Source organism: Typopeltis vanoorti, chromosome 14 (assembly GCF_054136105.1).
Source record: "Typopeltis vanoorti isolate ZY-2024b chromosome 14, IOZ_Tvanoo_1.0, whole genome shotgun sequence".
Lineage (NCBI taxonomy): Eukaryota > Metazoa > Arthropoda > Arachnida > Uropygi > Thelyphonidae > Typopeltis > Typopeltis vanoorti.
This window is the reverse complement of record NC_143562.1, coordinates 88,417,868-88,442,318: the sequence shown is the minus strand read 5'-3', so window position 1 is coordinate 88,442,318 and position 24,451 is coordinate 88,417,868. Positions and strand designations below refer to the sequence as shown.

The following is a 24,451-nucleotide window of genomic DNA, read 5'->3' as shown; positions in this document are numbered from 1 at the left end:
TTAATTAAAAAGGTTTTAATATAAACACACTACTAGTTTCGGCCTGTAACAGCCTTCTTCAGGTGACATTATAAAAGAAAAAACACTAAACATTGAGGGTTAAAAGACTATGAACATCATAGACAGTCTTTATACATAATTAGCATTAAAACGTTGTAGTTGTATTTGAAGCTGTTCTTTCATTTGTTGCATTGTTGGGAGAGTGCGTGCTTGCTGCATCACGTGAACGCCAGTACATGATTACAGCTGAATGACTATCCGGGAGGTTGTAGCTTAAGTTGTTATTTAGATGAACAGGATTGAAGATGATTTCTCTCGATTCCACAATTTTTCTCTCTATTTCGTCACTGCAACGGAAGATGTTTGTAGATTTTTCCCAGCAGACTTTGTGACTTTGGTTATCATCAGTAGGATTAGCCGAGAAGAGGATATGACTTGATAATGCACTTGCTCGCTGTCTCTTGTAAGTAATGTCTCTCATGTGTTCTTCCATACGCATTTCGACAGATTTGTCTGTCTGCCCGAAATAAGGAATATCGCAGTCACATAATATTTTATATACGCCAGGGTATTTGAGTTGATGATGACAAGGTTTTGGGTGGCTAATTAAGGAACGGATCTTTGGAAGTGGAGTGAACAAGGTTCTGATATTGTATTTTTTTAGAACTTTTGCTAATTTATGTGAAACAGTACTTATGTAAGGAATAGATATATTGCTTTTGAATCTATTTGTTTCTTCTGAGAGATGTCTTGGAGGATTAAGAAGGAATTTGTTAATGATTTTCTTGGAATATCCATTAACTTCGAAAGAAGTTTTCAGATGGTTTATTTCTGTAAGCAGTTCATTTGGATCATCAAGAAGAGAACGGGCTCTATTTTCCAAGGTGGAAATTATTCCAAGCTTATGAGGAGGGAAATGATGGGATTGACTGTGCAGATATCTGTTGGTATGTGTGGATTTTTGATGATCCAAATGAACTGCTTACAGAAATAAACCATCTGAAAACTTCTTTCGAAGTTAATGGATATTCCAAGAAAATCATTAACAAATTCCTTCTTAATCCTCCAAGACATCTCTCAGAAGAAACAAATAGATTCAAAAGCAATATATCTATTCCTTACATAAGTACTGTTTCACATAAATTAGCAAAAGTTCTAAAAAAATACAATATCAGAACCTTGTTCACTCCACTTCCAAAGATCCGTTCCTTAATTAGCCACCCAAAACCTTGTCATCATCAACTCAAATACCCTGGCGTATATAAAATATTATGTGACTGCGATATTCCTTATTTCGGGCAGACAGACAAATCTGTCGAAATGCGTATGGAAGAACACATGAGAGACATTACTTACAAGAGACAGCGAGCAAGTGCATTATCAAGTCATATCCTCTTCTCGGCTAATCCTACTGATGATAACCAAAGTCACAAAGTCTGCTGGGAAAAATCTACAAACATCTTCCGTTGCAGTGACGAAATAGAGAGAAAAATTGTGGAATCGAGAGAAATCATCTTCAATCCTGTTCATCTAAATAACAACTTAAGCTACAACCTCCCGGATAGTCATTCAGCTGTAATCATGTACTGGCGTTCACGTGATGCAGCAAGCACGCACTCTCCCAACAATGCAACAAATGAAAGAACAGCTTCAAATACAACTACAACGTTTTAATGCTAATTATGTATAAAGACTGTCTATGATGTTCATAGTCTTTTAACCCTCAATGTTTAGTGTTTTTTTCTTTTATAATGTCACCTGAAGAAGGCTGTTACAGGCCGAAACTAGTAGTGTGTTTATATTAAAACCTTTTTAATTAAATCTCGGTTCTAGTCATTAAATTTTTTTCATAAAACTATGTATGTTAACCGAGTCAATGATCATTCTGTCATATATATATATATATATATATATATATATATCATATCATATATCAAAAAATATTTAAATAAAGTATTCAATTCCTTATTTATTTGAACTCTGTTTTTGTACCGAGGCATTTTCTCATGCAGGTTCCAGAATTAGTCGAACTTTGGCGCAATCCAAAGTTCGAATAATGCAGATTATTTCCTCCTGGAAACTCTAGCTATTAATCCAATTAAAGAAAATCGACCGTAGCACTTACACTATTTCAGACAATGAATATTAGAACTTAGGGTTATGAGACGGCGGCACTGGTCTGCCACACTCTTTTGTCAAACTCATAAAAATCAACGATAGCCCTGAACTCAGCTCTTACTGATGACTAAGAGAAGAGACATTTTGTCGGCCGATTTTCTAACAGGTATTTGCTAAAAGTATTCTCTTCCCCCTCTCTAGATAGTAAAGATATTAGTGGATTTTTTTATATGTAAATTTCTTTCTTCTAAAACATTTCTATTGTTAAAAGTGTGTAACGTTTCGCTTTCCATCCTGTAGAGCGTAGCCTCTGCGGGATTTTTTGTCTGTTTAGACGAGGCAAACAAATTTCACCACCTGATGTGAGACCACTGTCTTACTTATTCGAGGCAAGAAGTGGCTCGTTAAAGTTTCGTGGTCGGTTTCTAAAGCAGGATTTCAGTATTATCTCACCTATAGTCCGCTTATTGTAATAACATGAGATAGGTTTGCGGCCTTATGTGAACGGTGGAACTAATAGAAAAAATACAAATACATTTTTTGAAAAACTGTCTATATTAAAATAATAATAATAATAATAATAATAATAATAATAATAATAATAATAATAATAATAATAATAATAATAATAATAAAGGTACTATTGCAGGTTTAAATATGGTATAGGAATAAGTCATGATTCAACTGAATATATCACACATGGACGACATCTCACCATTGAAGATGCACAGATCGATGATGCAGGAGAGTACATGTGCACTGTTGAGGAATCAGGTCTAGCTGATCCCAATGAACAGGGACGTGTGTTTCAAGTCGAAGGTGAGGTAGTGTTAACGTTACCGAGGTTTTTTAACGGTTATGTATTCGCTTATAAGCTTTTACTATGCTATTAATATTAAAGTAACATCATTAAATTAACATTTATTGAATCCATATAGGTGATTTTGATAAAGCATAGAGGTGCTGTACACATGCATCTTTTCAGTCAAACAAATGCAGTGTAATAAAAACTGATAACTCAAGCATTGTAATTTTTATCAAGTATATAATTTTTATCAAGTAATTTTAATGTATTTATATACATTAAAATTAATGATTTTTACTGTAAATTGTAACTTAATAATAAAAAAAATGTTATTCTCTGATTTCTTAGAGGAACGGATTGTTATCATAAATCCCTCACCAAGGGTCCACCAGTAGCAGAGGGCAAATGTATGACTAATAACTTTCAGAAAAAGAGTGTGATTTATAACGCTATTAAGATACCAGATATATCCCTAGAATCGATTCTATATATGCCAGTAATACTGTGCCTGAAAAACTTACGAACTTTGAAAGATATTATCGTATCTTTCAATAGGGCGTAATTTCAATGACCTATCCATTCGTGATATTAGTAAATTTAGAGAGTCCATGGGTTTGCCTAATAGATAATAGGGCACTACAATCCATGGTAATCAACAGTACAGACTACATTGGTGCAAGAACTTCGTACGAATCAGTCACGATATTCTTTACCCCATATCACAGACTTCAAGTGCCGTCTATGATATGGGCTTCCCATATCATAGACGCGAACTTGATCTACACACTATCCTCCAATGGGGGAGGACAACTTTGTTATGTTCAATACTACTAAACCACAGTCTTGCCTTTTCTCGTGCAAAACAGAGCCAAACTCGCCTATCCTTGCCCTCAGTAATACACAAATCACCAGATAAGATCAGATCTCTTTGCTTGGACTAACGTTTATCTCCAGTCTTTCCTGGCATAAACACGTAACATCAATAGCCTCCTCAGCATCCATGAAACTTGGCATTCTCTTTGGTTCAAGAAGCTATTTTACACCCAACCGACTCTTCACTATAAACGCATCCCAAGTCCGCCCATGTTTAGAATACTGCTAACGTGTTTGGGGTTGTGTACCTAAAACTTCCCTTAAAATCCTTGATACTGCCCAGAGGTGTGCAATTAGGCTCAGTGATGAGTCTAACTGCACACCTCGCTTCAACCTCTATCTCACAGACGCAGTGGTTCAGCACTGTGTCTCTTTTATAGGTACTTCCATGGTCACTGGTCCAGTGAATTGGTAACCATCACTCCTCCACTTTCTATTGTACCTGTTAATACAAGAGCTGCAGCTCCCTAGCCTCTCTTTACTGTGCAACTGCAAACACACCGAATCTGCTTCTATTCATCCTTTTTTATTTCGTCCACCTCTGTCCTCTAGAACAGACTCCGCAAGAAGTATTCCCAAACAACTACAACCTGTAACTCTTCAAAAATAAAAAATAAAATAAATAAATAAATAAAAGGGGAAAAACATCATTAAACTTCTATCTCAGTTCTTATTTGCACCCCACACACGGTACTAATGTGCCTAAAGGTTCCTCGACCTCTTATGTATGGTATCAATGTAAAAATAAAAGTACCTCACGGAGAACATTTATGATCTGACTTAGTAAAGAGTGTCTCCACTCTCTAACGTTCCAGCAGATGGGTTCGAATCCAACTGTAGAATGAATGTTTACGAAGATTTTTAAGTAATGGATGATTTTCATCGCAAGGTGTGAAATCACCAAACTTCTTACTGAAAGACAGAAGTAGTTTGAAAACGTTTCATAGTTTTTAAAGTTTCATCATTGTTAGATCAGTGTTTACGCAACACTTATTCGTTAACAGCATTAAATTCGCAGAAAATTAATAAATAATTACGATAATTAGCGATGAACATTAATGAAAAAACGAATCAAAGTAACGGTCATGGGAGAAAAAAAAATCTGATACAGTTGTTTAAATAATTGGTGCTATCAGTTGCTATTAGATCGCTTGAATTTCAGTTGAAAATTTACATTTTTGACAACTGAAACAATAATGTGTCAGTTATTGAAACTGCTACCCAGGTCGCAGTTTCAGTTAAAGCCAACTTCCTTCTTCCAAAACATTTAGCTCACTTTTTTTTTACGTAAAATGTTTTGAGATTCAACTAATTTTAAATGAAACAATTCAAACAGTTGACGAATACCAATTGTTGAAATCAGTTGAAAGATGAGATCAGTAGCGGTGTCTGAGACATTTTACTTTCTTCTCCTTTTAAAACCCCTCCATGCATTTTTTGTACCTGTGTAGAAATTGCCAGGTGATCTTAAATAACTAGATTTCAAATCTGATGAAAAATGATTGAGTGTTACCTATACAGTTGTCGAAATAGGAAGAGGACTCCAATAAATTCAACTTTATGGTAGTCCAATTAGTCTGAATTTTCCGAACACGCCCTTAAGTAACATAAAAAAATAACTAACATTCGAATATATCACCCCCCTGATGTCATCTGCCACGGCATCTACATGCACTTCTTCAGATCTAGTATGTACCATTCAACTTCCAGTGGGACCTTCAATACAATATAGAAGCACCAAACCAGATGAAGATATCCATTAAAGGCTGAGGCACAACATTCTGCCAACACCAGAAAAGCACCACAAATTCCAGATTCTTAATTCGGAACTTTGCATGTTTTGCAACATATCCAGAACCATGGAACTGTATCTGACCATTTGCACTATAAACAAAAGCAATATATATTAGAATATCCTGGAATGCCGCTTCTACTTGAGGACTACTCTACAGAGGAAATATTTGATATGCAACTCCATTCTTCATCACTGTGAAAGCTACTTAATTCAGATAAAACACAGAAGAGAAAATGATCATCCATCAATCACTCAGTCCAGGAAAAACTTCATGTGGAGCCTACGCATAAAAATACACAGGCTATTCCTTGCGTATCATTACCATAAAGAACCAGGAAGTCTAGCTCGATTTAGTGTAGAATGGAATTCAAGTAGTGAACTCTTGAACATCGAACACTTTCATGTAACTAAGAGTCTATCCATGACTGAATTACACGAAGTACAGAAAATACTGTTCCTCCCTGTGTAAACCAAAAGAATATACCCTTCACAAAACAAAACAGCTATATGGAGACGTATTTGAATTTAAAAGAAATAAAAAAGTAATAATTTCAAAATATGTTATTTTTTTTAATATTATTTATCATACCCCTTTCTTTCTCATCCCCCCCCTCTCTCTCTCTCCATATATATATATATTATGAGAGAGAGAGAGCGATGAGAATATATATCTTCTTTTCTTTCTCTCTCCCTCCCTCACGATAGATGCAAATTATGTAGTTGCTCTTAATTGCAATTCATTGTCTTAATTGTTTAACCAAGATCGAATTTCATTTGTATTAAACCAAATTATAATTCTGTCGTAAGTGAGAATGCTAATTTGACAAATGAACATTTGTGTTCTTCCTTCTAGCACCTGCGGTTGTGAGGGATTTTCCACGTAAACTAAGTATAAAGGTGGCAACAAATCTTACTATTCACTGCATGGCTTACGGACATCCTCGTCCAAAGATAACTTGGTACATTGGTAAGTTGCATATTTTATAATTCATGCCTCTAAAAGTTCGGATTCTAAAATAATTATTCTATTTGAAAGAATTTCTTTGAGAAAAGTTTTTGTGATATGCTATATCTACATTACATATAGATTACGTGTAGATTAATACAGGGTTTCTACAAAACAGTGACAGTATTTTAAATGCAAATATATTTTAAATAAAACTGTTGTGGTTACCTAGTTCAGTATTTTCCATATACCGAAACCGAATGCTCGCATTCAGTTCATTCAGTAAGCATTCAAAATTAGATAAAGTAGTAACTCCGGATGGATCGAATTGAATCAAATTTGCAATTTAAAATAATTGCTCCGTTCAGTTTCGGTTAATCAGACCACGTGATTGGAAAAATGATTCGAAATGAGAGTAATAATTCAGATCTGGATATGTGGAAGTTAATGAAATTTCGAATCTCAACTAAAATGTGTTTAGTCACTTTACTATTGGTTTCAGTTGGACCATTTCTAGAATAATCCCAAAGGAAAGTGGAAAAAAATGAAGTAAAATATAACTACGCCTACAGTACATAAGCCCAAAACGACTCTAGTTTCAGTTGTTGTGATAATTATCATTATAAAGAATTTCATTTACAGTTAATGACAATGATGTCATTGTACCAGTATGCTATTACGAAACGCATGTATGCATGGGTCCGAGAGACCAGCATTTATTAGTTTGATCGTGTCTGTCCTCAAACACCTCAAGAATGGACGAACCAAAGAGTGAAAGTTGTCAAGCAGTTTTAATCTTTGTTTAATTCAGATAAGAATGCATTTTTCAATGGTCAGTGATAAAAGTAACTTTACCACACAAGCGAAGCACTCAATGGAGTTATCTTTTTTTTTTTGCAATGCATATTAATGCGTCAGATGAGTTTAGTTTAAAATGCTGCTTTAGGGGCTTGACTTCTGTTATGTCATTTTAATAAGTCAATGAAATGATTAAATGTATTGCTAAGGACAGTAAACTCGTGTATATATAAACCAGTGTTTTCATCCCTTATACATTGAACAAAAAAAACAAAATAAATAAATAAAATCGAAAGCTAACAGTATGTGTTCTACTTGTCTTAGAAGTTTTGTTTACAACTGACCTGGAAAAAAAAAGTAGTATTATCTGCTGAATTTAGTATTCCGATTCTAAACTACAAATAATCTCCCTTCTAAATTCTTGCTACAAACGACATTTCTATATTCAGGGTCGTCACTGTTGGAAATTTTGGCAATCCCTATCTTATCAACACTCTCGAAAGACGCCGTTTTTGGATTGAGAGATCGTTTCGTTCCATCTGCCACACTGAAGATGAGTTAAACGGTCTCTTTATAAAAGAAGCGGGATGTTTACATCTTCAAAAGATTCTAACTCGGCCCTGAGAACAAGTGATTTAAATTGTCTTAGCTTCAACTGAGCAGCGTAATTTAGCCAACCAATTACAGGATATCTTAACACACCCAGCTATAATTATGACTAATCGTAACAATTGTAAACACCAAAATGATAAAATCTTATTCAAAACAACAATCTTCAAAGTCTTCAAAAAAAAAAAAAAAGAATTGTTTCAATGCTGATTATTTTTGTTTTTCGTAGGAAATGAACCGGTGACCGAACTGATGAAAAGTGACCTTAGATTGTTGACTCATGCTGACAGTCGAGGAATCAAAGATGCTACTCTAACACTGAATCATGTGACGCATGAAGATCGTAATCTATATACATGTCTTGTAGAAAATTCATTAGGCAAGGACGAAACGTCAGTCTTCATCACAATTCTTGGTGAGTAAAATTCATAAATAGAAATATAATTTTCAAATTACTGTCATCATCTAGGAAACCAACTGAAAGTGGAATATGGAGCGTGCTTCCTTTTCAAACTGCAATTTTTTTCCTGCTGAAGAGAGAATTATATACGGTGAGCGTTATATATAATTATGAACTTAATATCATGATTAAAAGTCCACTTTTGACCACTGTAAATCTCTTATTTTTAGAGTTGCTCACGTATTCGAAGTTAGTCGGATAAACAAATTATGATACATATAACTTCGCTGCAAAATACTTAATATTTATTAATAGCTACAAATGGTGTTTTACAAAGCATAAATTAAATAAATTATAACACCCTGGGAAGAAATCTAGTAGTTAAAATAATAACACCATATCCTATGACACAATCTTTGTTATTGTTTATTTTATTTTGTTTGATGAATACTCCTTAAATAGACGAGATATTCTGATAAGAAGATGCTGTGTATAATAATAATGCAAACAACATATTCTGTGCGATATAATTCTGATATATCAAAATTTCCTTACAGCACTAGTTAATTAAAATAGCTTTTTTTAAAAAAAAAATTAACATTAAATGAAAAATTAGTAATCCGCACTATTTTCGTTGTGGTTTCATCCTGCTAAAATTTTATAAAATATTTTTATATGCATGAAGAGTGCAGTTGAGTTATGAGTAGTCGAATGGAATAATAGATTATAGCGGAAATGAAAGTAGACAAAAGTGAGTGGAGCTATCAAAGGAAAGGCCAAGGTGTAATAAATAATCTAACGAATTATTTATATTGTATGTAATCGTATGAATGCATATAAAAGCAATAATACGGGATATTAATAAACATCTAAAATATTAAAAATTGAAGCCAATTCTAAGAAAATGTAAATTTAAATGAGAATTGAAGCCTAAGTATACATATAATTGGCGATAACCGTGAAGCAGTGAGTTTCATAATATGTTAAAATGTGCGTTCCGTAATGGATTTCTTGCATAGTGGCATTCCTTATCACAACAATGGAATTACTGCTGTTCTTAATGTACATTCTAGACATAATTTTGTAAATTTGCTCTGCGGTTTTCGTTTATATTTACTAAAATATTTTAAAGTGTTCCCAACTTCAGTTGGTATTTCATTGGTCGGAAAGACCAATGAAATACTTTGGCGCTGAACAACTGTCTTCTGTCCACTGTTTTGACTGCTGTTTGGATTCTGGTGTGTAATGGTGAATTCAAGCCTCATCCACAGTAATAATTCGACGCACAAAATCAGTTTTATTCTCGTTGAAACGCTCCAAGCACTGTTCAGAGATTTTCATGCGAGGTGTTTATGATCTGCTGTGGGCAAGCGCGGCACTCATCTTGCGCAAAGCTTTTTTATTTGCAATTCTTCATGCAAATATATCCTACACGTTCTGTTGAAATGCCTATAGTCTCAGCAATTTCACCCACTTTGACTCGCCAGTCATCTAATACCATATCGTGCACTTGATCAATGATTTCTGGTGTTGTTACACTTTTTGGACGTCCTTCACGTGGTTCATATTCAAGGCAGGTACGGCCATGTTTACACTTGGCAGCCCATTTCTTAATTGTCGAACACGAGGGAGAAGAGCGCCCATAATCTTTTATGAACTTTGAATGAATTTCTTTTGGCGTTAAACCTTCTTTTACAAAGAATTTTATAACCGCCCGATACTCAATTTTATCGATTTAAAGGAATATAGACCACGCTTTTGCTTCAGACAGCTGTATAAAACAAACTACTTGATATAATGACTTGCAATTTTACATGGATGCTTATGACAGATATACCAACTTAGAAAAAAAATTTACCGATAGTGTTGCCATCTATGGTCGAGGCTGAGAACTTTTCAGACTATCCTCGTTAAGAACAGCGAGAAAGGTATGATAATAACTTTAATAAAACACGACTAGTTTCGTCGGAACGCCGACTTCTTCAGGTGTATAAATAATTACAAAAAAACTGGAAAAAATAAGAAGGTAAAAAACATGGACTACTCATATAAACAAATTGGGAATAGCAACAGCTAAATATCATACCTTTCTCGATGTTCTTAGTCAGTATAATTATTTTTTTAAATGTCTACAAGCCAAGTGAATAGAAGATTCTCCAAAGGAAGTAGATGAAGCCATTTAGCCCGGACAAACTTTTGAAGAATACTGGACAGCTGGTCTTCACACTTAACAAATCACAGAAAACCAATCGCCCAACGCTATTAGTGGTTTTAATTGGCATCCGCAGAGGAGAGTACAGCAGACAATTGTCGCCATCTCGTGGTCCCTAAACCTGAGACTATATATTATCGTTTGAAATAGTGTGAGCTATATGGTCGATTTGATTTTCTTTAGTTTATGGAATGAAACCCGAGTTTCCGGGAGAAAAAAAGAAAACCTAATTTTCCATGCCAGAGATTACCTAGCTCGGGAAGCAGTCGAGAAAGGCTCAGAATATATATTCGGCCTGTAGTCGGCGACTAGAATCGAATTAGAAAGGTCTTTCTGCAGACAACCTAGCTGTGTGGATGCAAAAGCCATTTTCACAGTGCTCTACGTAGGTTTCACAAACTATTATGTTTCTTTAATTTCAAATTTTCCAATAACGATGTTAATTTTGTCAGCGGAATGTATCTTTTGTAATAAATAGTCATAATAATAATAACAATAGAAAGAGATATGTAAGTTCGTTCGTAGGACAAAAGCAAAAATTATATTTCCTTCTATTTTCGTCCTTTACTCTTTTTCTATAGCTAAACGTATCGTAATCTACAGGACAATATTAAATTGAAGAGTTTTTCAAAGCTAGACAATTTTCCGTTGCACACCTTTTTTAATTGCAGCTTCATTTTCTCACTACTCACTGAGAAAATCTTTAAGTGAGTAGTGGGTAGACGCATATCATTTTTGCTAATCCAACAATAATTTTCCACTCACCAAGTGTAAGATATTCGACCTTGGTGAGGAGAATCACGTACTTGGCCAACTACTGACTTTCACCTTTCTGCAACCTGAAGGTTATTTATTATCTTCTGGAGTTTCTTTCAAAAATCACTCCTATATCTTGGTGATATCGTATGTCTTTACTATGATTCGCTATAAACACAAAATTTCTAGAAATTGCTGTTTGCTATTATTAAACAAAAAATAAAAATAAATAAATAATGCGTTATCTTTCATATAATGCAAGAACACTCTTCATGCATATCCTGAGAACGCTTATTATTATTATTATTATTATTATTATTATTATTATTATTATTATTATTATTATTATTATTATTATTATTATTAGTGACACCTCCAAGGAGTCCGAAGACTCATTGCGGGAGGACACCCATTGTGTAATTCCCCGTCTCCACCTACTACCAATCAGCTACATCAGCGCCATCCACTGCCTCCACCATCACCACAGCTAGTATTTTTTGTCTGTAAATTGCGTGTGTTCTTTTAGTTATCAAATCTATCATGGCAAAATTCAACCCGCAGGGTCGCAAGTCTCATAATATTCATAAAAAAGGAAATGAAACTTTATAAAAATATCATAATTTTATTTACATCTCTCACTTTGAAAAGTAATATGCAATATCATGCCCAGAATTCTAGAAATACTTTAAGAATAAAATTCATTGACCCTTGTCATCTAAGCATGTAGCGCCGTATATTACATAACCAATAAATTCGGTCGTAGTATATATATATATATATATATATATATATATATATATATATATATATATATATATATATATATATATATATATATATATATATATATATATGCGTGCATTCAATAAATACTAGCATTCTCATCGTGCATGCTGTGGAAATTCACTCAATATCAGCAATAATGAGAGGTAGAAACCGACTGCCTACCGATTTCTAAGAAGTCATTGCCAAAAGGGTGCCACCTTTTGATGAATAAAAAAGCTTTAGAGCTTTTATTATTTATTTATTTATTTATTACATAATCAACTTTGGCGCTAAATGAGCACATATTGCAGTATACTATACAACCTAAGAGCCAAATGCATGCATTTTATCAATATGCAAATAGTTTAGGATCATTATATGTATATATATATAAACTCGACTGCCTACCGATTTCTTTATGTATATATATATATATAAACTCGACATATTCTATGGCTTCCTCACCATATGCAACCACAGCGCGTTGCAGTGGTCGCCATGACCGCTAACAGAAATATGAAAGACTGTGTCCTAACTTTGTATGTCATACCGGTTAGTGCAGATGCTTACTGCGCCGGAAGCTACATAGCTCTGGATCGTGGAAATCATATCCAAGATATCCAAAGTGAAAAATAAACAAAGTGTCTCTTTTTCTATTTTTTTTTTTTTTTATTTTTTAATTTTTTTTTTTTATGTAGTTCATGTGGGATGTATGAGACAAACGTTTGAAGGATATATGATATCCACATAATGCAATTTTCTTCATTAAAATTTATAATAGCTGTATTTTATTTCTTACATATTTATTTATATTTCATATTTTTGCTTTGGTCGCGATATTCTCTAGACAAGTTTATCTTTATTTGTTATTTTTTTCAAGTCAGTGATTGTCTCTACTTCATGATATAGGATTTTTTATAATATTTTTTTGGAGTTTTAGCATTTTAAAGGTTCCCTACGAAAACGAGCTTTACCTCAGTGAAACTTATAGCGTGATTAGAATATCTTTCTGCAATTAAAATATCTTTCTGGATATCAGCTATTATTTCAAATAGGTGGAGTGCTTTTTTCCTAGGTATAGAAGTCACTGCATGAGGACAACTCACCGCAAGTTTGGAAATTATTCTGTTAGGCTGAACCATCGCTAAATGAGGGTGTTCTAACATCAGGTAAGGAGTTTGACTTGTTTATCTATTTATATTTTTTTAAAATAAATTTTATTTGATTTCTTCATTTTTCAAATTATTTTTCATTTTACTTTTAAAGTCTTATTATTATTATTATATTAAACGATATATTATAATACGATGGTATATTACAATGCTGGAATTCAAGAATGCTATGATAGGTGAGATACTTATATTGAGCTCTGTTTAATATATACTGTACAGTATATTAAACCTTGAGCTTTAAGTGGCGGCAATGTTCTTTGCAGCTAATATCCAACGTATCCGACGTACAACACGCATATTCTAGTGGTCCGCGAATGTGTGTGCTGTAAGTACTGTAAAATAACATTTTCCTATTTACTAGAAGCTCTAACGTTGTTCCCACTGCTCAACAACCTCGTTATCTCTGGAATGCTATGGGATTCAATTAAAAAAAAAAAAAAAAAAGTTATATCTCACGAAAATGAAATTTAATAATGCTTCTGTGGTCTTCTGTAACACTACACGAATATATATCCTTTCGACACTAATTAGGATATTCTCATCCCTCTTGTACATGAGTTTTCTCATATCTCTTCTATTACAAAATATTCTAATATACGCCTTATTCAAATTTTGACAGACTCCTCCGTTGCCGAAAGTTTCCATAATTAATGTGTGCAAAGGCTTCATAAGTCATAATAGGAATGTGGAATTTTCATTCTTGGGAGTTTAATTATTTTGGTTCTGTAAGTAAGTTAGAATAAAGTTACCACTACTTTCTGTGATACGCAATATACAGCTACTCCAGTCAAGTTTATCCCAACTTCTTCGGGTGAGCCTGTTTCCTAACTTCAAAAAAGTGAGCACCAGTGAACATTCCGCTGTAAACAGATATTGTCTTAGTTGGAACTAGACCTAGATGACGAACGAGAAAGAAAAACTGAAGTATTTGTTGTAATTAATGACCTAAAGCAAACTGTTCATCTCCCAACCCAACCAGAATAGCCAACAGCAACCAGTTCTCATTTTAGGTACACTGTTAAGGTGAGTACTCCATTTGGTAAATCAGATATCATCCAAATTTTATCTTCGGTGAAGTCCACTCTACTCAAGTTTCACAATCTCGTATTCTTTGGCACTACAATGCCAAGTTGGAAAATCACCCACAGTTTGACTTTTCCTTTCCGTGGTATCTCACCATTCACCATCTAATTTTCCAAATATTTACCAGGGGAGTCCAAGAAAAGAAAAGAAAAGAAACAGCTTGTCGTAAGTGTCTTGAGACAAAAACTTGAAATTCATTCACAGCCTATACACTAAAGCTCACAACAAAACTTCCAAAATTATGATTAACGGTGTATGTCAAACATCGAAATAATGAATGGAAAACTCATGGAAACTATTTCATGCCTTTTGAGAAAAGAAAAACCATAAATAATTGAGCATTTGAGGCAATACAGTTATTTGCTGAAAGAAGAGAAGATAGATCAGTTTTCAAATAATAAGAATAGACTATGATATAGGGAATTTGATCACAGTTGAAAATGGATAAATGGCTCAATAGGATGGCAAAGAATGCAGCTAGGGAGAATAATTTTAGAATACTATATGAAATTATCAATAACAGAAGCAGGGGAAAAAAGTTCATTGAGTGAAATCATTAAAAGATAAAAAAAAAAAGCGTTAATGTATCATATGAGGTGAACAGAGCATTTTGATAATATCTTCAATATTATTCAGCCATATTACCCAATTGTCCTTAATGAATAGAGAACAGTCTAGTTATAAATTCTAATTTCATATTAGTCTCATTACACCATTGATTAATACAAATAAATTAAATATTCTTATCACCAGAGGAGCTTACGTGGTTCAGTCGGTAGAATTGAAGCCCTTTGGTTGGAAAGACAATGGTTCGAACTCTGCCTAGGATGTAAAGGACCTTTATCAGGTCTTCCAATTAAAGGTGAATTATTCAGAAGTGGCGGGTTTTTTCTCCCAAAAACTCGGGTTTTTCATCCCTCAAAGAAAGCAAACTGACCAGTGATCACACATATCTACATATACAAAATATTTCCCTTGAAGGGATGCAGCAGATTCCTCTGCTGCATCCCTTCATTTCGTTCATCTCGGATGAACGACACATGGATGAAAGTCAGTAGGGCGTGATATTTATTGAGAAATAACGCTAAAAAGAGGTAGACAAAGTATTATTTCCTATGAAAGTGGTAGTTTTCAAAGATCTCACTGGAAGTACAATATACACTGCATGGAAAGAAGTCAACGGATACCCCATGGGAAAGGTGTGCAGAGGCGCAATTTAACGAGCACGTGTTTGTAGCTGGAATACTTAGTTCCGGGCATCGACTGGAACACGAATCAGCACAAAAACATTCGGGACCAATGCTTCCAACGTTGGTTTCCATGGTAGGACCACAATATGCAAGTAGTACATTACCCGAACCAACATGCAGCTTCGTCTTCAGTGGTGCAAAGAGCGTGCACAGTCGGGTGTGGAAGCTTGGAATGCCGTGTTATGCAGCAATGAATCACACCACATCCTCTACTGAGCATATAGACGGGTGTGGGTGTAGCAGATGCCCGGTGAATGTCTCTTACCAGTGTGTGTGTGTAACCCCAACTATGATTGTGATGTTTCTCTGACCATTGTCTCTTTCAGCAAGACGATGTACCGCGCGCCGCGTCATAAGGCTGATGCTGTAACTGCATGGTTTGTTCATGAATATCACCGCATTAGACTGGCCTCCACAGAGCCTTTATCCCAACGCTATTGAACATCTGTGGGATAAACTGTAACATAAGGTGAGGTCAAGGGACTCCTTCCCTACAACCGTCCGGAACCTCATTACATGCCTACTTGAAGACGAGTCCAAAATTTCCGTTGATCGTCATTGTACGATTGTGGAAAGTATGCCGCGTAGGATTGCTCCAACCATTGTAGCGAAATGCAGTCCTACGTCTTATAAAGGTGCGGCGCGCTATGGCTATTTGTTCTTTATACTATGATGTCCGTTGAACGAAACGCGAAAAACATTTTTTTTTCGCGTTTCGCGTTTCGCGCTTCCTTTGAGTAAAGGACTAAAACCTAAGTAGATAATTTCTTGGTATCATTAATGTACGTAAAGTAGAACCAAAAAAAAAAAAAGAACTTTCAACAGCTCATCTAGAGATTTTTATCGATGAGATCTAGCAACTTTTAGCTACTTATATATGACTTCTGCATTACTTCAAGCTTGGTATCTCTCCCTGATCTGGCTCCCAGTGATGAGGCCTCAATGAAGGTCGAAGCCGGTCTGGGTAGTGACCCCTCCCATTATGCATAGCATTTTACACGTCCGAAAGGGTGTGTGTTTTACTAAGGCAAGTGATGTGAAGTAATTAGCCTCTGCATACAAGTAACTCAGACGTGAATATGTTTCATGTGCAAAACATTGTTTTGCCTCTTAGATAAAGGATTAAAACCTATTATATAATTTCTTGGTTTCTTTAATATATATATATATATAAAACTTAAGTTACATATTATTTTAGTTACAATTATTTTAGAAAGTTAAGTTACATATTATTTTAGTTACAATTATTTTAGAAAGTTAAGTTACAAATATATTTTTGATTTACTAATAACTTTTCATGGTGGGAAACAGGTGAAAGTTATTACTAAATCAAAAATATATTTGTAACTTGACTCTGGAATTTTTGATCAAACTTACAGATTTTTTTGTATGTTTTTTTATTTATTTTTGCATAATTTGGAAATCCTGTGCTAGAGACCAATATGGAAAATTTTCAAGCCCACCGATAAACGGGTGTTTTATTTTCACCAGGCAATGGCATATGTCTCCCACCTAAAGATAATTACAAACATCTATGCCTCTAGCAGGTTTTGAGCCCGCGAACTGCCATATACAATATATATATATATATATATATATATATATATATATATATATATATATATATGAATCGAACCTCTAACGTCGTTCTTCTTTTACTCGCATTCTAATATAATAATACAAAAAGCATTACTTACCATAGAGCTACATAGGCATCTCTTCGATAATATTCATGGATTTTTTAAAACATTTTTTTCAAAAAAATTACGTATTTATTGTGAATTGATAATATTATTAGTCTGTTACAAGTTCAGTGTCCTTTGTTCAGTTAAGTAATTTTCTAATATTATTCACGGATCTCAAAATTGGCATGAAATAATTACTTTCAACATTTTATTCATTAAATTTTAAAATAATGCCTGTGTAGTCCTGGGAAAACGGTATTTACTTCCATAGTGCTTGACCACCTGAAGAAATATAGGTTCGGTTTGATAAGATAGCTATAGGTTCGGTTTTTCTCTTATTCGAGGAACTTTTACTAGGAATTTCTTCATCCAGTGTTCTGAATCGGTGGAAGTTCAGCAAGTAGAGTTTCTTGTACCATATACTTGGGTTTTTCGGTCTATAGCCGAAAAAATAGACTATAGACGCACACTATTTATGACGTAATGCAGTGCTTCTCAACCTTCTTTCATGTGTGCCCCATTTTTTAATATTAGTTTTTGTGGCGCCCCCTTTCAATTCTTGTTTCAAGACACTTACTAAACCCATAACAGTTAGCAAAAAAAAAACAAACTAGGAATTAATTAAAAATTTTAAATATTCATATAAATTTAAATACGTCATCAAATCTTTTGAAAATTGTATAGATCTGGTATCACTGCACAGACCATTGAATCGTATCGGCCTTTCGGAAATATTCGCGATTTCATCGCGGGAAGTCTCGAATTGGCTGGAAATGTTTCTGCGAGTATAAATGAGGTTTGAAATGACAAGACGGCAGTAACACTACAACAGTGACCAACAGTGAGAAGTCGATGGTCTGCGCGTTATTTCGCTCCTATTCGCACCGACTGTGATAGATGGTATAAAAACAATCTTTTCTAGTGTAGAAAAATGGATAAATTTTAATTGGACGTAAGCGGGCATCTGACGACTGTGCAGCGTCGACGTCAACAAATTCAGGTTCACAGAATATCACTTCGAAAGTAAAATCAAGAAAGTATGCAGCAGAATATTTTGATTTCGGTTTTACAAAGACTGAAGTAAATGATGAAGAAAGATTACGGTGTGCTATTTGTTCGAAAATGTTGACTACTGATAGCATGAAACCGAATAAACTTAAAAGACATTTGGAAACACTTCATAAGGCGTATGTTAACAAACCTCGAGTGGTCGTTGCTGCCAAACTGAGATGTTTTGAAAAGCAAAAATCTAGCATTAAAAAAGATTTGTCTGTAAATGAAAAAGCTTCACTAGCTTCTTACAAAGTTGAATATAAAATAGCTAGGTGCAAAAAGTTCCATACTATCGGAGCAGACCTAATTCTGCCAGCTGCGATTGATATTGTAGAAACCATGCTTGGAGAAAGTTTTGCTGAACGACTACAGTGCATACCTCTATCAGTGATACTGTTGCTCGACGAATTGGCGATATATGTGAAGATATACAGCAACAACTTTTGTCGAAGCTTTGTGACCAATTATTCTGAAATTAGTTTGACGAGGCAACAGATAGCAACAAGGCTTGTCATTTAATTGCTTATGTTCGATTTTGCGATGGATTATCAGCAGTTGAAGAGTTATTGGTTTGTAAACCAATAGAAAGCAGAACCACAGCACCTGAATTGTTTAAAATATTGTACGATTTTATATGCAGGGCAAACATACAGTTGAAAAATTCTGTTGAAATTTGCACTGATGGTGCTCAAGTTATATCTTGAAGGTTTAAACGTTTACAAGTCTTTGTGAGGGAAAAATCCTCACAATGTATTTGGACACATTTCATGATTCATAGAGAAGCTCTTGCTACAAAGGAAATGAGTACCGGTCTAAACATTGTGTTAAAAACAGTTATAACCATGGCGAATTATATAAAAACGTGACTCTTAAAATCAAGACTATTTTCTGAACCTGGCAAACACATGGCTGGAGCGAAACATTCAGCGTTACTATTTTACTGCGAGACAAGATGGTTATCACCGGGGAAATGTTTACAACGTGTTTGCGAATTAAGAGACGAAATAGCAATCTTCTTGGAAGAGGAAAATCACGAAGAAGCAGAGAAGTTCAGTGGCCATTTATTTGTTGTGAAATTGAGCTACTTGGTGGACATATTCGAGAAGCGAAATATATTAAACATGCAACTCGAAGGAAAAAATACACATATCTTAGAGATGAGTAACAAAGAATGTTTTTTGTAAACAAAAAAAAATCTAGAGATGGAATAAAAACGGTAAAGCAACAAAAATTAAAAATGTTTGCAAATGTGGATGGATTTATCAAACCTACAAGGCAGAAGAGCAACACATCAAAGTTTTATTTGAAACTATTGAAAATCATTTAACAATGCTGACGAAGAATTTTAGAAACTATTTTATAACCGACGACATAATGGCAATGTAAGAGGGGGTTAGAAACCGATTTCAAATTACCCCCTGAAGATTTCTCAATTGAAGAAAAACAATTTATAGGCTTCACATCAAGCGGCGAAATCAAAAGACAATTTGCATCTAAATCGCTGTTTGAATTTTGTGCCGGTGTTGATGATGAATTTTCTGCACTAAAGTCAAGAGCTTTTAGTGCACTTTTGCCATTTCCAATATCTTATCTTTTTTGAAATCGGATTTTCTGCAGTGGCTGCCTTAAAAACAAAACATAGATCTGAGCTAAATATAGAAAGAGAACTAAGAGTGTCAATTTTCAGGTTTACCATCATATGAAAAGCTTTGCTCAGCAACACAGGCCCAACGAAGTCATTAATTTTTATATTTATTGTTATTGTTTAGTTTTAATTAGTTGCTCGGTATATTTTGCAATATTAATATGTTCCCGTAAGCATAACTAGTTTATTCAATATAGTCGATTTTATGCATTTTATTATTTTTGTTTCAGAATGTATTTTATGTTTTTGTGTCAATAAAAAGTTTCATTAAATGCTTTTGTTTGAATAAAGTAGTTTTTCAGTTTTTCCTTTGATTTACACTTTCTTCGCATCCCCAAAAGGGGGTGTCCCATAGGTTGAGAATCACTGTTCTGTGCGTTTCAATATGTGTGATAGGTTGTTGAGTAGCATGGGTACGAGATGTGATATCACAGCAGAACAGTATGAGTTGCTGAAGGGTCTAGGGTTGTAAAGATTTGTGGTGGGCCATGTTATGCGAATTGTATCTCTGTTGTTTCGATAAGTGTTGTTGAAGTAATTCCTTAGCAGCATTATGTAATGTTTCAGGTTATTAATTCTCGGGATTCTGTGTATCGCCATAAGCTGTTCGATTATTGGCTGTTGAATATGAGGTCTTCAAAATACTGTTGAAACAATTTTCCTGTGTAATGTTTTTAATTTGGTTAGATGGCTGTTTTTTGTATTGCATAGACTGTTGGACTGTACTTGAGTAATGATTTGCAAATACCGTGATATATGAGTATTTTTAAGTTAAATAAATCATATACTTTACTTGCTAGAGTTTTGTTGTTGCAATGACGGAGTTTAGTATGCAGATATTCTAGATGTTTTTTCTGTTCAAGGTGGCAGTCTATGTAAAGGCGAAGGTATTTCTCATGTGTTACGGTTTCGGGAGAGAGGCAGCTGTTTTTGTTGTTAATGAAGTGGTATGTGTGACAGTGCAGCGCGAGTGGTGCTGGGCACATGATCCTTGGGTTCTGTTTTATCAACATCTGCGTTTTGATGCTATTCATTATAACTGAATTTTGGTAGAAGTAAGTTGTGATTTCGTTTTAGTCTTGGAGAGAATGGTGTGATGTGTGTGTGTGTGTGTGTGTGTGTTAGTAGCTCAGTGTCGTATGCGTACAGATATATTTGATTACGTGTAGCCAGGCTGTGAACTTCGTTAATGTATATGTTGAACAGAGTGGATGGTAATATGGCACGTTGTGGAACTCCGTGTTTTATCTGTATATCCCAGCTCAATGTGTGCCTATTTTTGTTACTTGTGTTCAGCGGCGTAGCTAGAGCTTTTGTCGCCTCGGGGCGGTCTCTGAGTTTGCCGCCCCTCTCAATACACATCAAAAATACTCAGGGCCGGTTTTATCATTAGGCGAACCTAGGCAATCGCCTAGGGGCGCTAAGACTTCGGGGCACCAGATTTTGCTACATAGTTCGGGAAAAAATTACAGTCTTCGTTAAAAATTAGTAAAACCTTGATTAATAATAAAAAACTGAAATAAGTCAAGCCGTCCTGGTGCTCGCTGATGATCCTACATTATTTTGCTTTTCTCTATTTCTTTATTTATTATTTTTATAAATATCTACATGTGTAGGTGTACGTGTGCTTGTTTGAGTATGACAAAATATATATAGAGAGACAATGTATAGGGGCGCCTAAATTTTCTTTGCCTAGGGGCATCAGATACTCTCGGACCGGCCCTAAAATACTCCAAAAAGTCAAACCGACTTATAGGGAAATAAATTAAAACAGTATGTTTATTTTCGAAGTAAAACTTTAATTGCAACATTCTAAAATGTAATTTTTCTTGCATTTCCGTTAGCAAAATTGTCGATGACATCGAAGTCTATTTCATCATTCAGTTGCTGTTCTATAGACAGTATGGCAATATTTCTTAAACCCGAAACGTAGCTGGGGGTGGCGCTCCCCCTAGCTACGCCATTGCTTGTGTTCTGTTTGAGAGATAGTTCCTGAACCAGGTATTCAGCGTTCCTTTTATTTCGATTGAATATAGTTTGGGGGTCAGTAGTATGTCGTGTTCAAATGTGTCAAAAGTTTTACTTAACTCAAGAAGTATACAGACAGAGTACTTTGTATATCGAGAGCTTTGTATATTGCGTCGGAGATATATTAACACCTAACTCATTTTCATAAAGATTTCATTTCCGTTACTTACATCACATTACCCTATTATGCATGTAATTTATGTCCATATATGTACAGTAATACCCGCTATTAACTCTCAGGCTGCGTTTCTAGAAGCTAAACGAAACAGCATTAAACGCTTTTTAGCACATTAACTTGCAAAATATACATAACACATATACATACGTACACAGAAATACATGTACAAAGTTTATTTTTGTGCTGTCGAAGATTATAGCTCTACTGAAATTCTTGATTTTTAGTGATGAAGTCGTCTAGTGTCATTTATCGTTTTCTTTTTCTCTCGTTAAGCAATTGTCGGTAGCAACAGATTGCGCATCCAAAACCCCTCGTCATGCTTTTGTACTTCTTTCAAAATCTGGATCATTCGCTACAAACTGATCTACGATTTCGGTTATCGTCACCAAACTTTTTCTGAGGAAATCTGTAGCAAGTTCTTTGAATTTTTCGTTTTCAGAATCACTATTTTCAGGTTTTGCATAAAATAGTAATGATTAATTTTTAATGAACAAATAGAATTTTTGGTGATTTCCTTGGTCAATAATATCGATGATATTATTGATGTTTTACGCAGCACTCCAAATCGTATTGATACCGTGGACACCGTTTCACTGCCAAAGAACAACTACACGAGTTACGGGGAGAACAAATGCACGGGAGAAACATAGATTTAGGATTTATGGGAATTACAACGCTACGACGAATCATCACCTTTTGTTGATTGGTTCGGGTTCGGGAATAATAGTATTATATACGAATCAAGGGAAATACAGCGATAAATTGAATCAGCCTAAATTTAGCCCTTTTTTAGGCTCCGAGTAGAACCGCGTCGGATCATGGAATACTTAGCGCTTTCTTAGGGTTCAGAAAAAACCGCGTTAAATCGAATAGGTGTTAATTGGGGGTCACGTTAAAAGGGATCTTACTGCACTTGTGCACATTGTAAATAGTATGTATACAGGAACATTCAAATTCTAGTACTATTCTAGTTCTATTCTTTTAATAGTAATTCATCACCAGTAGTAATCTCTCTGATTACTACTGGTGATGATTAAAGTGCCCCTCAGTCTCCAAAAGTTAAACAAGGCTAAAACGGCCTCGACTAATCCCTACTAGCTGATTTTTTTTTTTTTTTTTTTTTGATTTGAACTTTGTACATACATGATAGCACGGAAGCCACAATTTTCAGTGAAAGGTTTGTATTTTGATTTTATCAGTTTAAAAGGTTTAACTTACCGTAAATAAAAGTATACGATATATAGTTTAAATAACACTACGATATTTAACAGACTAGCAATTAATTTTCATAATGAATATATACCGAATGCTTGTTGAAATAACGTTTCCTGCTATTATGCTAAGCTGCTGAAAAAAAAAAAAAAAAAACTGTTGTTACGGGTTCGATTCTAGTCAGCGTGGAGAGAGACTTGCTTGTCCTTGCCAGGTTCCCTGCTAAATCTTTCGCACAGGCAAGTAGTGTTCACTCCCCCATAAACTAGATTTTTTAAACCCGCATGTAAAAAAACTGACCGTATAACTCATGGATATCAGACACAATAATGCGAGTGTTGAGATTTAGGGCAACGAAATGGCGGTAATTGTCTGCTCTAATTTCTCTCTCTCTCTCTCTCTCTCTCTCTCTCTCTCTCTCTCCTGAAAAGCTTTGATTCACTGACTGCGGACTTATTATCGGTGTAAATTTGCATAATTTAGATTTGTTGACCCCCCCCCCTCCTCCAATCCTTGAAAAAAAAAGTTAATTTGGACCAAAAGAGCTACTCTTGGTCCCTTTGGGGAATAAGACATTAGAGGTTTTATTTAATTTAATTTTATTTTATATAGGGTGATATTTGCAAATCAGCAATTTGTATTGATTAGTAATGCCACATAAAGAAAAAATATTAAACTGTATGGTTTATCTAACTCTATTTAGCCAAATGCTATTGCTGTTGTAATCCTTAATAGTAGAAATCATGTTGCTATGGAAACGGTCTTCTTCGTTACAGTCTTGTTTAAGTACGCTAGATGGCTCTCATTTCTCTTTTGTAAACAATGTTAAATTGACAAGGCTTAATGAAACAGAACTATGTATTAATAGTAAGGCTGCAGCGTAGCGCTCAGTTTTTTCTAATTATCGTTGCAAATAGCTGCTGGTTATGATTTGGAATTATCTTAGGACGCATTTTTTGCTAGTGGAAATCCACTTTGTATGTTATACAACTGGAAGAAGTACGTTAAGATGAGTCCAGTTTTTCACTCTCCGAGAATTATATGATAGAAACAACGAATAATCTATTA

General features: G+C 34.6%; 1 protein-coding gene across 1 annotated transcript in view; it reads left to right on the top strand.

The window, feature by feature from the left end:
- Positions 1-24,451, top strand: part of LOC150099739 (basigin-like) — a 290,188-nt gene that overhangs the window by 26,076 nt on the left and 239,661 nt on the right. The window contains exons 4-6 of the mRNA XM_090403617.1: positions 2,768-2,937; positions 6,445-6,558; positions 8,174-8,359. Of these exons, the coding sequence (XP_090259743.1) occupies positions 2,768-2,937; positions 6,445-6,558; positions 8,174-8,359 (470 nt within the window). The remainder of the gene's footprint in view (positions 1-2,767; positions 2,938-6,444; positions 6,559-8,173; positions 8,360-24,451) is intronic.